Source organism: Lepisma saccharinum, chromosome 1, assembly GCF_977018435.1.
Source record: "Lepisma saccharinum chromosome 1, izLepSacc3.1, whole genome shotgun sequence".
Taxonomy (NCBI): Eukaryota; Metazoa; Arthropoda; class Insecta; order Zygentoma; family Lepismatidae; genus Lepisma; species Lepisma saccharinum.
This window is the reverse complement of record NC_139229.1, coordinates 117,714,883-117,731,871: the sequence shown is the minus strand read 5'-3', so window position 1 is coordinate 117,731,871 and position 16,989 is coordinate 117,714,883. Positions and strand designations below refer to the sequence as shown.

General features: G+C 36.6%; 1 protein-coding gene across 2 annotated transcripts in view; it reads left to right on the top strand.

The window, feature by feature from the left end:
• didum (dilute class unconventional myosin) overlaps positions 1-16,989 on the top strand; it is a 178,102-nt gene that overhangs the window by 98,273 nt on the left and 62,840 nt on the right. For both annotated transcript variants that reach the window (XM_083137372.1, XM_083137363.1), the window contains exons 4-11: positions 5,583-5,727; positions 7,538-7,694; positions 7,867-8,092; positions 9,097-9,335; positions 9,778-9,909; positions 10,763-10,978; positions 11,884-12,024; positions 16,455-16,661. In XM_083137372.1, coding sequence (XP_082993498.1) covers positions 5,583-5,727; positions 7,538-7,694; positions 7,867-8,092; positions 9,097-9,335; positions 9,778-9,909; positions 10,763-10,978; positions 11,884-12,024; positions 16,455-16,661 — 1,463 coding nt within the window. The remainder of the gene's footprint in view (positions 1-5,582; positions 5,728-7,537; positions 7,695-7,866; positions 8,093-9,096; positions 9,336-9,777; positions 9,910-10,762; positions 10,979-11,883; positions 12,025-16,454; positions 16,662-16,989) is intronic.

Here is a 16,989-nt window from a genome sequence, read left to right as displayed (position 1 = left end):
GACCGATTCACAAAGGTGGCAACAAAAATATTGTTTCTTCGTACCGACCAATCTCCTTACTCTCTCCTCTGTCCATCATCTGTGAAAAAATAATCAAAGACAGACTATAAATTTCTTTCTCCTTACTTAAGCTCAAACCAACATGGTTTTCTTCCTGGTAGCTCCTGTCTTACAAACCTGTCGGTTTTTCTCTCACATGCTATGAAATGTATTTCAATTAATTCACAATTAGATGTAATATACTTTGATCTGGCCAAAGCCTTTGATACTGTTAGTCACAGTCTTCTGATTCACAAATTATGCAATAGATTCAACATTCATGGGAAATTTCTAACCCTTCTCAGAGATTACCTTAGCGATCGCCAACAACTTGTCGTTCTTCCAGGAACCATATCTAACTTTCTTCTGTCCTCTCTGGAGTTCCACAGGGTAGTATTCTAGGACCTCTCTTATTCGTATTATTCATCGACGACCTTGCCGACCATCTCACAGCTCCCTCTAGCAATTACCTTCTTTTTGCAGATGACAGACAAATCTCCACTTTCGACGTTACTAATCTTCTTCGGAATGACATAACAACATTTACTTCCTGGTGTCTAACATGGGACCTTACATTACATTCTGAAAAGTGTACTACTCTCAACATCTCTTTCAAGAAGAACCTGTTAAAGTCATCTTATTCCATGTGTGGCAATAACATCCAAGCAGTATCCTCTCACAAAGACAAAGACCTAGGCATTGTTTTCGACCAAAAACTCATATTTGAACAACATATAACAGGCACAACAAAAAAGACCATGCGTCTCTTAGGTTTACTATATAGTTTCACTGAAATTACTGACATCTCAGTCCTTACCTTATACTTCAAATCATTAATTTCCCCAATAATAGAATAATACTCTCCTGTCTGGTCCATGGCATGTTCCACTCAACTTTCTAGAATCAATTGTTTTTCACTTCTTCCTAGCTATAGTTCGATACAGGGTTCCCTCATTATGCAATTTTTCATCTCCGCATCTCTTGTCTTTTCTAAACCTACAAACTGCTTATCAGCGACGTTTGCAGAATGATTTCAGTTAGTTATACAAAATTGTGAATGGCAAAATCCGCTGCAACACACTCCTTGAGGAATTCCAATTTCGAGTACCTATACGCACAATTCGCAACACAAGATTATTTTATACAAAGAAACGTAAACTACAAATTCAAAAAAGATCCCTCTTTTACAGACTTGCCACACAATACAATGACCTTCCATCAAGAATCTATATATAATATTTTCCTCAGAGTTTGCCTTTTGGTCTTCTATTAGAAGAAATGTTTGTAAATAATATCAAATAGTGCCATCTTTTGCTTATTTTTTTGTCACTTTGCTATTGTCTTTGTGTTATTTTGTTACTTTTAATTATTATTTTTAATATCTTTTTGCTTATTATTATTATTGCATTTTCATTGTTGGCAATTTCAGTGTAAAATGGCCACCTGTGCTGTATCTGGAATTTTCTCAATAAATAAATAAATAATCAATCATATGAAACAGTTTTTGTGCTCATAAACCTACAGTAAGGTAGAAACATAATGAACACCAGTAACCAGGGCTAAGGTTTTTATGACCTAAAATTTTCATAAATATGTCCTAAAGCATAAAATGTTTACCCTAATAACAATATTTTATAAAATATATACTCAAACAACATTTTTTCGTTAACTTACTTTGGACAGTTTCCAATAAAGTACTTTACTATCAGTCAAAAACACCTTTTTCATTGTATTGGCAAATGTGCCGTTTTAATTTTACTAGGGCACTTTGCTTTCAGTCTATGCTCCTGATTAAAGAAGATTGAATGTAAAATCGAATCTGAAACTACTGGCTGTTGTCACGAGTGCTAGTACTAAGACACCAAGGGTCCCGTGTTCGAATCCTGGTCTGGACATGTGTGTTATTCATCAATTTCATATCATCACTCATCCTCAGCTTCACGATAGCCAAAAGTAGCAGAAAAGCGAAGAAAAATAAACCAAATTAATTAATGACTGACAGTAGACTTCCACAGTTTTACCTCTTTCTGTGTGTAAGCATCTGAGGACGAACAGCTTTCAACCATGTGCATTTCAAATGAGCAGTGATGCACCAAACACAGAACAACTATGTATCATAAACAGGGTTTTTGTTTTAAAAATTTACGCTCTTGTGGGAAGTACATTTTGGTACTCATTCCCAACGAACATAATTAGAAGAAAATTATAAGTTTTAACCAAAAATTCCTAGTTTTGTTTTCTGAAAACTGGTAAACACTGCCTTCCTCCTATGGAATTTGCCTTAACCCTAAGTCACCTGTGTGCAACAGCTTACATGAAACACCAGTGGACCCCTCTGTTCAGAGTTCCCACATGCTAAAAGTGAATTGAATTAATTTTTCATAACATGAATTTCTATATATTCCAGGAACATAGCACCTGCACTAAAATAAAATTGTGCAAGGTCCTGAAAATTCTAACCCTTCCAGTGACAATAAACCAGATAATAACATTTCACATTTTGAAAAATCGAAAATTGAAACTTTAGCTACAAATATTTTAGTTGTTGGTTATAAAAGAATGTTTAATTTATTTACTTCAGGATATCTAGACACAATCCATATTCTGTATCATCCTTGTAGGCGGTGTGCAAATTAACGGGGGAATGCCAGGGATTTTCCCCCCATACAAAAATGTATCCCCGGCAAAATATAATTATTTTTATCCCTGCCAGGAATGTTTTTATTCCCTTCAAGGACAATGTAATTAAGAGCATGTAGTATACCATTTCATAACTGTAACAAATCTTATATGCTCAGGATAATAGTGGTCTAATATCTTATCTATTAAGTAAATTGTTCTAGTGGCTCATAATAAGAATCTAACATCAACCTCATTCAAACAAAATCATTCATGTCCATTAATGCCCAAGAATATGCAGCCTTTTAGATTAAAGACTGACACGATTCAGAAACTGACTAACCTTGCCGACCTGAGGCAACAGCAGCCTGTTTTCCATTTACGTTTTCATGGCATAGTGCTGATATTTTACAAGTATTGAAGTGTTTACAAGAAACTTATATAGATTAGACGGACATGTATGTGGCAATATAAATTTACTCAAGTTTTCGGTGTTACTAGTTCGATACCTATTTTTTTGTGTGTGAGAGTTTGTTTTTTCTTAGAATATATATGTACTAAGTGTTTCTAAATTACGTGTAAATGTTATCATAAGATCTAATGACCTAGGTTAGAACCAATTAACTAAGGTATCACAAGACAGTAGTGTAGTTTACTGAATGGTAAATTTGTATACTTAAAAAAAAAAAAAAACTCCTACCTCCAGAAATAAAATCATGAATTTGCCACTGAGTGGGTATCCCCCCCCCATCCCCCAAAGTAAAATGCTTAATTTGCACAATGCTTGTAGGCATGCCCCTAGCTGAACCTATACTATACAGAAGGTTGATCCATCTATATGTGTCCGATTTTAAACCATCACCCCTGCTCACAGAATCGACCGATCTGAATTATTCAAACAGCAGGTGAAAGCCAAAGACCTCTAGTATCGCACAAAGTTTGCACGTGTGTGGTGTGTGCATCATGGCTCCCAAGGTGAACTGGTTTTGGGAAGGCTACGTCGTAACACTTTTCCATGCCAAGTTTTCCGAGACACAGATTCAAAAACAGTGCAGGGAAAATGGATGTGCATTGGGGTTAACAACCATCAAGAACATAATTAATCGACATAAACACCACGACGTTCCAGCACTTCGTTCACCCACAAAGGGGAGTAGAAAGCGGCCGTGTACTGCGGTGAATCCACCTGTTTCTCGGAAGTTGCGCTGAATGGCCCTACAGGAAAACTCTCCTACGCAAAATGTGATGGCAAGACGAGTGCACGTGGCACAGTCAACTGTGAACCGCAACCTACGTGACAAATTAAAGCTCCGGATGGTGTTTAAAAGTCATGGACACTTCCTCACTACGGTGCATCAGAGGGAGAGAAAGACTTACCGCAGGCGCCTCTACAAACGCCATCTACCTGGGGAAAAGTGGAAGTTTGTTGCCACACTCGATGAAGCATTTATTTATCTATCCGATTGTAGCAAAATTTGAGCCGTAACGTACACCCCACAAGAAGCAAGTTTCGCGAAAGGATTTCTGGTTGTCGCGGGATACTGCTATGAAGTTAACGATTCGGCAGGTGCCTAAAAACTGCAAAATCAACTCCACATTTTATCAGCAACATATCCTCACACCAATTTATATTTATACAGACAATCTGCCCCATTTGAATGGAAATGCAATAAATCAGGTCCATGTGCATATGGATAAGGCCTCATCACAGAGATTTCTGCAACAAATGGCGGCAGACACCGGCATCCAGGCTATTCCCTTCCAGGACATACCAGTGAAGTCACCTGATGCCAGTCCCATGGATTTTTGCGGGTTTGGCTTATTGAAAAGAGAACTCCAGGCTATTCCCTTCCAGGACATACCAGTGAAGTCACCTGATGCCAGTCCCATGGATTTTTGCGGGTTTGGCTTATTGAAAAGAGCACTTGCATTTCGTCGTGTCACCACTGTCCGTGGCCTCTGGAAAGTCTGCCAGGAGGAGTGGCTCAAGATTCCCATTCCTGTACTTCAACGGAGCCTCCTACAATGGAAGGTACTGTGCAGGGCTATTGCTAGGACCCATGGTGCTCACATCGAGGGCAACTGCTGGTGGTTCCAAGGTTTTTCCTAAAGTAGGTGAGACGTCAAAATCGGACACACACAGACTGATCAACCTTCTGTATTCTATACCAAATCAGTGGCAGCACTCGTACATATTTTCTCCTATTAGTTTTCTCAACTTCTGATCTTTGCATGTGCATGTTGGATATTTTAATCATAACATTTTTATAAATAATCGAGTAAATAAATGATCAGATATATATCATATATCCATATCAAACTACAGTTTTCATTCACATTGTGAGTTAAATTAGATGTAGTGAAGATAGTTTTTACCTGAATATTTACTTTATTTTGGTTTCCTTGCCACCATAAACCCTGCGCAGGTGCTATGATGATTCGAAACACATGTATGCCTTTCCATTTATTTGTTAATTCCAACATATCAAAGTTTCGCTCTGGAAAAATACATTAATCTGTACAATTACTATGTTGGTAAATTTTTGTCATGTTATTAGCGAAGTCCTTAAATTTATATTTTGGAGTGTTTATTATTGTTTACTAAATCTTTGTGCAAATTTTCAGTTGTTACAATCAAGTAAACACATTTTTCGATGTTACATTTTCGAGAAAACACATGCTCCCTGTATCAGACATTCATTATTTGTAATTAATTTATTAATGATGAAATTATGAATAAATATCAGATGAAGGAAGCATGTGTTCTGAAATATTACATAAAAGACATGTTACAACTGTAATTAAGTAGAAAAAATTGTACAATGTAAGCAATACATGCATACAAGAAGAATTATGCAAATTTGTTTTTCACCCCAGTACCAGTTTGATGTGACAAAAACTAAGAATTTTTCTTGAAATTTCAGGCATTGTTTTGGTTGCAATTAATCCATATGAGGAGCTGCCTATATATGGCAGTGACACAGTGTGGGCGTACAGGGGGCAAGCGATGGGAGACCTTGATCCCCACATATTTGCAGTTGCAGAAGAGGCCTACACAAAACTGGAAAGGTAACAGTCAGCAACCATAAACATTGGTATTCTGTTCATATTCTTTTACAAATATGATGAGAGGAGCAACCATGGTGGTTAAATGTGTGCTGATTGCCTAACCTTTGTAAGTTGCAGAGAATGTGAATAGTATGTGATTGTGGTGTGTAAACCCCCTCTTCTTATGTGCCTTCATGGCATGTTGAGATGCTCTGGGGATAGTTTTGCATTTCTTACCTAATTATAGAGTTAATAACTGAAGGGCTCTGGTGTAAAACATGTAAGTGACATTTTGGTAATTTTTGAGTTACAAAGTAAAATGTGCCATCCTTCAATTTTCGAGCAAAATTGCCATGTCATACAATTTGCATTCGACTCAGTGAAGCCTTCTGAAATTGGTAAACACAACACGAAAACAATTTATCTACAGTATAGCTTCTAATAACTTTTTCTTAATGAACTCTGAAATGACCAAAATTTCACTTACCATGTTTTACACCTGAACCCTTCAATTAATGTCCATAACTGTTAGCATTCCCTCCCCCTCTCCAAAATGTTGTTTTGGTACTGGTGCGATCTCGCACAAACACTTTTCACTCGTTTCTTTCGTCATTTTTAACAATCGTACTTATGCATTGCGAAATGTTTTTGAAGGTGAGATTTTGCTCTTGTGAAGAGAATAACTTCAGTTTATCACAGTAACAGTACTACTTTGGTGTTACTGATTTTGGATTTTTCCCGGGTTCGAACCCCAAAAAACCATTGACGGATAGCCCCGAAAACCATTGATGGATAGCCCCACGAATGATTTCCGGCAAGATTAGGTTAGGTTCAGTTAGGTTAGGCAAGCATAGTTTTCTTGAAATATACATCTATTTGCGGTCAAATATATTGTACGATGGAAAAAAAATGCCTTTCAACAATCTATAGAAACACAATTCCGTAAGTACTTTCTCCTCTAAAAATGAAGAAATTTGTTTATGCAAGATCTCACCATTCCCATTGTTTTCATGCATGGATGCTTTGAGCATGTATCAAAACATATTGCATCCATGGGTATAGAGCCAAATACTATGTAGGGTACTGTGAATTTGTGCATAATTCAGCCAAAAATTAGAAGTGAAAAAAACTTGCATATGATTCCAGCACATTGATTTCTGGTTATAATACAGATGCACTACAAATGCTTGTATAAGTTGTAACATGGTTTTTGTGAAATTGAATAAACTGAAGCATGTATTTGTCAATAAAGTTCGGGAAATGTAACAAATTGCACAAAGTGGACTAGGTTGACTTAGCGATAGTACAGTGTAATATGAGACTGGACATTCCAAACAAGTTATAGAGGTTATTGGCAAATAGATTATGCACACAAATACATTAGAACCCAGATTTTACATTCCTTCACATTATATTCAATCTTGATGGTCCCAATATAGCAAAATGCTATAATATTTTTCCTAATTTTACATTTTTCCATATTTTAAGTTTCTTCACCTTGCTTCCCTGTAAAATACAAAATCGAAGTTCTACTGTAACATGTATTCAAGTTCTGGCTGGGTATGGGTGTTTCTTTGTAAATGCATCTTCATAACTTTCATGTAATCATAATTCATCATCTTTGTTGAAATTAGCCGAAAGTGTCAAAAAAAACATAAACAGTGTTAAATAGGAGAAATACAAATACCAATCTTTTCGTATTAGCAGAGCTTTAATTTTCATACAGGCTTTGGTAACGTAAGATTTAGATGATTATTATTCATAATTATCAAAATTACATTGCATGGTCAGGTCATATTGCATGTCTTTTGTACCAAGTTATTATTTTCAGGGAGGATCAAGACCAGTCAATTATTGTTTCTGGAGAGTCTGGAGCAGGGAAGACAGTTTCTGCAAAATATGCAATGCGATATTTTGCAACTGTTGGTGGCTCATCCACAGAAACTCAAATAGAGAAGAAAGTCCTGGCTTCAAGCCCTATAATGGAGGTATGAGAGAATATATAGCTTATTGTCTTTCAATTGATTTGTCATTGAACCATGCATTTATATGTAGTATTGAAAATGATCAGTATCATGATTACTAAATAAATTAAAAGATTGCATAGTATAAATTTGAAAAATTACATTTCCAATTTATAGTATTTTCTGTTCATTTCAGGCAATAGGAAATGCTAAAACAACACGGAATGACAATAGTTCTAGGTTTGGAAAGTTCATTGAAATAGACTTTAACAAACATTACCATATAATTGGCGCAAGTATGAGAACTTACTTGCTAGAAAAGTCACGTGTTGTCTTCCAAGCTCCAGAAGAAAGAAATTACCACATATTTTACCAGCTGTGTTCATCAAGGAATCTTCCTGAATTAAAGGAATTGCATCTTCGTAAGTGATTCCGTTTAATTGAATCTCGTACTTAAATAATTGAAATTTTAAGATTTGGGTGTGTCGTCATGGTAAGTTCTTACTGAACTGCTACTGTTGCCAACTGTGATTAAAATACCACTTTTTCATGATGCTTATAAAATCATAGTTCCCGAAACCATCAAGCACTGCACATGATACTAATGATCACAAATTAACGTATCAACAGTGGCAAAATTCTGAATTATGAACCTGACATAATTTCTTATACTTTTTTACTCTCCCAAAATTGATAACCTAGAAAAATATTTTAACCTAGAAAAATATTTTCTGTGACTTGACTCACTAATTTTAGAATTTTCTGCATTGAATAAGGAGCCATTTTAGATGAGTTTTCATAATCCAGGAAAGCTAGTTTAATCATTTTTATGTAAGTTACTGTTAGGTCTTAGTGTTTCTGTATAAACATGAATAATAATAATAATAATATATCTTCATTCAATTGGTGAGGTTCAGCTATTGACTGCTCTACCAACTAACCCTTGTCAGTATCTACATAATAAAACATATTTATAACACACATGTGCTAACTACCTACCTACCTACCTTCCTGAAGGTTTATGCCTGCAACAACATAAGCCTTTAGCCTTCCATCTGTGTCTATCCTGGGCAAGATCAATCCAATCTTTTCTATCCTTACTGGTTTCATTTAGGTCCATTTCAACATTATCCCTCCATCTTCGTCTTGGCCTTCCTACAGATCTCTTACCATCAGATTTCCTATCAAGAATTCTGTAAACTCTTCTTTCCTCCAAATATTTGGCAGTAGGCTGCAATGTTATAAATGCATAAAATATAAAATATTTTGCACAAAATTAGATGCTTGAAAAATGCAGGAAGTAACACAAGTTTTTATTTGGAGTAATTGAAACTTCTTGGTTTCATTGTAATTGGGGATAAAAGTATCCCTAATGAGAAGTCTATTTCTGTTTGCCTTTCACACAGCATTATTTCTACTATTCAAGGTTCCCAGGAAGAATTCCGCTACACAAATCAAGGTGAAAGTCCTACAATAGATGGCATAGATGACCAACGTGCATTCGAGGAGACTAGAAATGCCTTGACCTTACTGGGTTTTTCAGAGAGAGAACAAATCAACATGTTTCGAATTTTGGCGTCTGTTCTTCATCTCGGTAACGTAGACATTCTCGAAGCAATTCCTCAAGATGGGAAAGCTAACGAAGAGGAGGGTAGCATAATTAAGGTATAGTGATATTTAGCCATTTGCTCCTTTAGACTAATGCAAATGTATAATATTGCAGATTTGAATGAATTCTGATTCCGATAGTGTTTACTGTTGTTCCCCCAATGCTTACAAGTAGGATGTACAAAAACATTCAGAATTATTATTCTTCAGCTTTTGATCATACAACTAATGGACAAAGTATGTTGGTGTGGGTGATCTTCACTTTATTTAAAATTTCATAAGCTAGAAATAATTATCTAGGATCAATTTCAATAGAATTCTTGCCTAAACTTTGAGTTTTCATTTTTAAAATGTAGAAAAACAAAAAGTATAAAATTATCCAAAGACTACATCCCACGTGGAGGTTGTCAAGAAATTAGTTAAAAATGCTCTGTGCTATAGAATGTAAACTTGTTGTAATAATAACCATCTCTTTAGTCCTTTTTTTCTGTTATTTCAGCCAAATGATAGACATTTACATGTCTTATCTAAGTTACTGGAAATCGACCAGCATGAGATGAGCAAGTGGCTGTGCCATAGGAAAATTGTAAGCATGAGAGAGGTGTTTACTAAACCAATGACAGCCTCTGAGGTAAGAAAGGATTTACAATACAATCCTTATACTTTCTCCTAACACTATTTCATTCTGTAGAGGTGATGTTTGATTTTGCCATTGTTTCATAGAACTTTGTCAAGCAAAAGTGAACAAAGTACACGCACAATCTCATGACTGCACATTAAAAGGTTGATCCAGTTTGTATTATTTCCAGACTTTAACCTCTTGAGCGTTGAGCTGCAGGCAATAGTCAGTAGCAAATACAGTGGAACCTCGATTTTACATTTTTCATGGGACCAAGCTGAAAATGTGTGAAAATGTAAAATTTAGGAAAGTTTTTATAATATTTTGCTACATTGGGACCATCAAGAATGAATGTATAATGCGGGAAATTGTAAAATGGAGGTTCCACTGTATTTGGTAAAAATCAAAATTTGCTTTTCCTTTTTGAATTAATCCCAGATGAGCCTTTGTCTTTGATTCAGCACACTGCTAATCTGTTTCTTTGATCTAGAAAGATATACGTATCTTACTGCATGCCTCAAGAACATACTAGGAAAGGGCAGTAATGTAGCCTTCCCAAATTGGTTGTTTGCTTAGGCATAGTTGCAGCTAGACACACCACAAATACTGGGCAGACATCCTCTCAAGTGGCTTGCATATAACCCCAATGTGCTGACTCAGCACTTCCACAATCATGCTTGCAAATCATTACTAGGAATGGAAAACAACCCTCCATATAAAATTTTCTCGATCTAGGGAGAGGTAATGATTAATAAAAATTTGGCATTATTTGCACTGAACTTTAAAAAATGTACATTGAATTAAATTTTGTTGTGTTTAAAATTCACATGCACATATATGTAACAATTAATTTTGTGCTTTACAGGCTATGTTTTCAAGAGATGCCTTGGCGAAGCATATATATGCTGAGCTCTTCAACTGGATTGTATTGGTTGTGAATAAATCGCTACAAACATCTTCAAAGACACACAAATTTATTGGTGTCCTTGACATCTATGGATTTGAAACATTTGAAATTAATAGCTTTGAACAATTCTGCATAAATTACGCAAACGAAAAGCTACAGCAGCAGTTTAATCAGGTATGTATGCATGGTCAATCAATTCATCTGGTAAAATTAGATATGTGTATCTCTTGAAAGTTGTGTTTAAACTTTTTATTTCATTCCGGACTGAAATAGCTATAGACACGCAGCTAGAAATAACTTAAGACACCCAGAGTATTCAGAAGAATTGATTTAAATGATCAATGCAAACTCACTCTTGTACAGGGTTTGAACCTGGTAGTCTGGTGTACTTTCTCAGGAGTCTACCTACCTACCTCCTTACTACTATTAAGCCAACCTCAGTCTTCACAATCATCACAGAAATCTAGGTTGTGGAAATTATTAAGAAGCCAGAAGTTGGGTTAGTAAGAGAGCTAGTTTAGAATACAGGTTTAAATCTTGTCTAACTCCCACAGTTCACCAACTTTTCAACAAGTTATTTTTTTTTCTTTCAGCTTCAGGTAAAAAAAAGGTAAAGTGCTCCCCTGTGCATAGCACCACGCCATGAAGGCGTATAGGGGGTGTGGGGGTAACGCCCCACACTTTCTTGATCCGGTCGTGAGTGGGGGTGATGTGATCAGCATCACGCCCCTGACCGCCTTTACCCCCAAGGGTTTCCCCCAGGTACCCATTGTTATTCGACGCTGGGTAGGTGCCGGGGCCGCTTCCATCGTTAGAAAAGTTCCCGGATTTGAACCGGCCGGGGATCGAACCCGGGACCTTGAGCATGGTAGTCAGACACGTTACCGACTGAGCCACCGCGGCCACCACAGCTTCAGTCCTTACAATAAGATTTGGAAAGTTTATACTTTGTTTCTCTGTCTGTGTGTAAATGCATTCAGTAAATTAATACATCTCAGGATTTTAAACATGAGCATTATAAAAATAAAAGTTACAGGTTTAAACATTCTTGCTAAACAGAAGCATGTTTTGCCTTTCAGCATGTGTTCAAGCTTGAACAAGAAGAGTACCTGAGAGAAGAAATTGAATGGAAATTCATTGACTTCTACGACAATCAACCATGTATAGATCTCATAGAAAGTAAGCTGGGCATCTTAGATCTTCTTGATGAAGAATGCAGGGTATGTTCTTTTAAAGATAAGTTTTCTTATAAATTTGATTTGTCATCAGTAGTACTAGGACTTTTCATTAGTTTGCATACCATAGGCATGTGCACGGGGGGACAATTGCCCCCCTCCCCACTCATGGACGTTTGCAGGTTTTTTCCACGGAGGGACAAGCAGGGTATTTTTCCATAGGGCATATTACCCCGATAATAGTGTTCCCCCTCATAAAACACCGCTTGAATTTGAAATTATCGCATTACTATGACCGAAATCAAATTATATATGTGAAATAGATACTTTTAGGTTGACATTCAATTTCTAAGGGTAAGGTGTGGCCATCCTTTTAACCCTTCCAGATGTCCATGTCTCTACATTATTATACTTTCACCTAGAAATTTAGTATAGAGGAATCTTATTGCCGTTATTCAACGGTATTATAGTCCTAAAGAAAATAAAGTATTTTGAAGCAGACTAAATAAAGTACAAGGCAACTACAGGGAAAAGGGGTGAAGTGGCACAACTACAGGGGGCAATGGGCATTGCCTCTCCCCAATCTTGGACGAAAATCAATTCTAGGGGGGGATAGGCAAACATTGAGGTAAAAGAGAACAAGACTAATAGAATTTAAGGGTAGGAAGACAAAAGGATACTCAAGATGGAATTAGTTTTCACATCCTTCTTTCATTAATTCTTCCAGGCAACCAAGAGCACCTGCAGGGATACACAGAAGGGCAACTGACCCCCTCAATATCAATTATATATATATATATATATATATATATATATATATATATATATACATACACACACTAGTCAAAACAATTAGAGGGACACTATTGTCATTGCAAAAATCAGATAACATTAGATGGTTACAGATAGAAACTATGTTGCACATTGATTGTTCATGGTTTGTATACATAAATCATCAACCAAATAAATTTTTCGTGCGACCATGATTGAGGGAGAAAGAAACATAGCAAGAACAGAGCAAAATGAAAGTGGCCGCACAGGAAAGGTCCTTACGTCAAGCACAGTCTAGGGGGCGTATGTTTGTGTACACGTTTCTGTGGTGTGTGTACAACTAGTCAGTCATCATGCAGCATCTGAGCGAGGTTGACGTGACCCGAGCAGTTACAATGCTGGAAAGGTGGGGGGGGGGATCTATCAGAACAGTGGTGGCTGAGTTTAATGAGGCTCCTTCTGTGATCGACAGAGGTACAGAGAAACAGGCAGCTACAAAAGAAGAACAGAGTAAGCAAACCTTCAATAACTGCTTCCGTGTTGCCATCATCCATCTTTTACCCCCCCGCGCTGACACATCTTTCCGCAGGCGATGGGAAAGGGCCTACATAACGGGCATGCACGCCACTATACCCCCCAGTCTCAACCTAGCCAACCAGTAACCCTTTCCTCTCCTCCCGAAAATTACCCACCCACCTTACAGTAAACACTGGTGAAAGTACTTCTCGTCTTCTATCAACTATTTCTGGCAACACTGATCGTAGAGACGCGACGGTCAGTATTCTGTGCCTCTTCTCTAAGTAACGCCGATCTTTCTCCTTCAACTTGAAAATGCGACACAGATCTCGAAATATACACTGCTGGACAAAAAAAACCGGACACTTGCATTTTTTGTGATAACGCATAAATTCTGATTCGAAGGCTAACTAAAGGTTGCAGAAATTATTGGAAATAAGAAAACCTGAATATATTCAACAGAAGGCAAATTAAAATTTATTGTTAATAAGATAAATTAGAACAAAAACGAAAGTTACAGAAAACTACCCAAAAAAAAAGAGAAAAGGAAATCTTACCAATATTTTTTTTAATATTGTTAACTGGTACTGGTGGGGTATATAAGCTGTCTAGTAGTGGGTGTTACCTCCCCTGGCATCAATTACAGCTTGTAACAGCTGTGGCATACTTCGAATAAGGTTGGCAATCACTTCTTGGTCCAATTGCTCCCATTCTTCTTGAATAGCAAGTCTTAGCTCTTCAATTGTTTCTGGAACTATTGCGCGGTTTCTGATATGTTGTTTCAGTTGATCCCAGACGTCCTCTATCAGATTTAGGTCTGGACTTTGTGGTGGCCATTCTAATCACGTAATCGCAACTTCGTCCAAGAACTCCGTGACAATATTCGCAATGTGAGGACACGCATTGTCATGCATAAAAACAAAGTCCGGGCCTATGAATGGTGCATATGGTACTACATGATCTGCCACACATTCTGTAATATACCTGCAAGCTGTCATTGCCCCATTCTCTACAAGAACCAACTCTGTACGTCCTTGTAAAGAAATACCTCCTCAGACCATGGCACCACTGCCTCCAAAGGGTGATATTTCAACGAAATAACATTGCGCATAATGCTCATTAGATCTTCTATACACATGTTCACGCCCGTCTGATGAACGTAGGTTGAATTTTGACTCATCGGAGAATAAAACCTTTTCCCAGTGCTCCACATTCCAATGTAAGTGTTTTGTAGCAAATTCCAGTCTTCGCTTCCGGTGACGTGCTAACAACCTGGGACCTGTAGCCGGCCTCCGAGATGATAAACCACTTTCATTCAGTCTTCTATGAACTGTTCGTGAAGAAACCAAAGCTCTATGAACATTTCTCAAATGCTGTGCCACAATATTTGAAGTTGTACGACGGTCTCTTAAGACTATGATACGCATTAAACAATCTTCCCGTGCTGTTGTGCGTCATTTCTGACCAGAACCCGGTCTTCTACCATAGGAACCAGTTGCATCATACCGTCTGAGAGCTTCATGGATAGTACTTCGTGCTATATTTAGCACCCTAGCAATATAGTGTACACTACGACCATCATCGCGAAGAGCTACTGCTTTTACTACCTCTTCACGTCTCATTTTCAAGCTAGCAAACTTACAATACACTTGCAAGAAAAATACCAGCAATGACAATGTCAATATTATCTGTTACTATGGTTACTATGAACCAAAATTCATGGCTCTCTAGACATTAAACAAAATAACATCAACAGGAATTGAAAATCAATAAATTAAAAAAAAATTGCATGAAATTGATTTTGAGCCTACTAGGTGTTCCAAATAAGTAAATACGAGTAAATAAATAAATAAATAGATAAATAATAAACGGAAAAACTATGGAAAATGTTCAATAATGAATGTTCAATTGTACAATACTTAACTGAGAGCATAATTCATAAGTAATTGCAATTCAGATGTCAAATATTAAGGTGTCCGGTTTTTTTTTGTCCAGCAGTATAGAATAATTTCTCTTCGGGTGGTAAGTGTTTACTGTCTCCTTCATCATTAATATTTATCCGCCCTTCTGGCAACTTTTCTGATCCTATTCCTGTGTTATATATATATATATATAATATATATATATACAGGCAAAACCTCCACCCCCTTGAATCTAAGGATCAATAATCACAGTTCCTCCACCCAAAACTCTGATTTCACGCTACAGCTAGTATTCTGTGCTCCTACTCTTCGTCATTCTGTGAACCTCTTTCTTCTCCGTTGAAAATGTGGCCTAGACTACGAAATATCAAACTTTTTCCTTTAATGTGGTAAGTGTTTACTGTCTCCTCCTTCATTTGTGTTTATCCACCCTTGTGGCACCTTTTATCATCCTATTCCTGTGTTTATATATATATAGTGTGTGTGTGTGTGTGTGTGTGTGTACGTACGTACATATACCCATCAATCCAATGAAACTAAAACAGCGAGATAAAATTAGGTTTTTCTTTCCGGACTGAACTTTTATTAAGGGTTTTGCCCCCCGAAATCTGAGGGTCTGCGCATGCCTGTGTTGCATGCACATTCTGTATATTGATAAGAATTATATGTTCCTGAAATATTAAGAAATTTAAGTTATGAAAAACTAATTAAAATAAATTGCTATGTGAAAGCATATTTGACTATTTTCTACATGATAAAGCATATTGTAAACATTTTTTTGGCCATGTTCATCATGTTTTTGTTCTTTTTTGAAGTTATAATGAATTTTCTTCTTACACTTTGCTATTTCCAGAGTGGATTAAATTTGCTAGTCATGTGTGAGTCAAAGTAGGTAAAAGGCTTTGTTGTCTGACAATTAGTCAGAAATTTGCATAAGATAGTATTGTACATTGCAACTCGTGCTCATAAATTGAACTGAAAAGAAGTATATGAAAATATTCCAAGAAATGGTGCTGATATTTTAAGTACATCCTTTCAAATTTTCATGTTTTCAGATTTTTCCCATTTTTTTATTCTTCATAACACTGTGAAGAAAACACAATTGATTAATTAGAAATATGCGTTGTTAGAAGTTTTTACCATGACATATTTATGGAAACTCTAGGTCATAAATATACAAAATGAAAAATGTATTTTGGTTATTTTTTGATCATCCTATTCATCAGATTATCATCAAAATGATTGCCATGGATTTTGCCTTTTCAGATGCCAAAAGGCACAGATCAGTCCTGGGTGGAGAAGCTGTATGACAAGTGCAAAAGGTCAAAGCATTTTGTTAAACCTCGGTTTGGAAATTCTGCCTTTGTCATTCATCACTTTGCAGACAACGTGCAATATGAAAGCGAGGGATTTCTGGAAAAGAACAGGGATACTGTGATAGAAGAGCAGATCCAGGTTCTTAGAAACAGCCAGGTATGTTGATTTCAATAGCAGTACGCAAGTGGATTCATAAAATCTTGTATGAAAACCATTACATGCTTGTCAATGGGGTTTTGATTTTACTAATTTGTTGAGCAAGTTAGAAATTAGAATGTTATTAGAAACATGAGCTTATTAATTTTAAATCCAGAATCTGTGGTGAAGCAGCTATACTTAAAGTAACATAAAGTAGATCATGGCCATTTTTCTTTTATTTGTTTGCTCCCTCCGGTATTATTCTTCCTCACACAAAGTAGAAAATTGAGAAATACAAAATGTATTTAATTTTGCAATGCCAACTTGTGCCTATGAATTACAACAT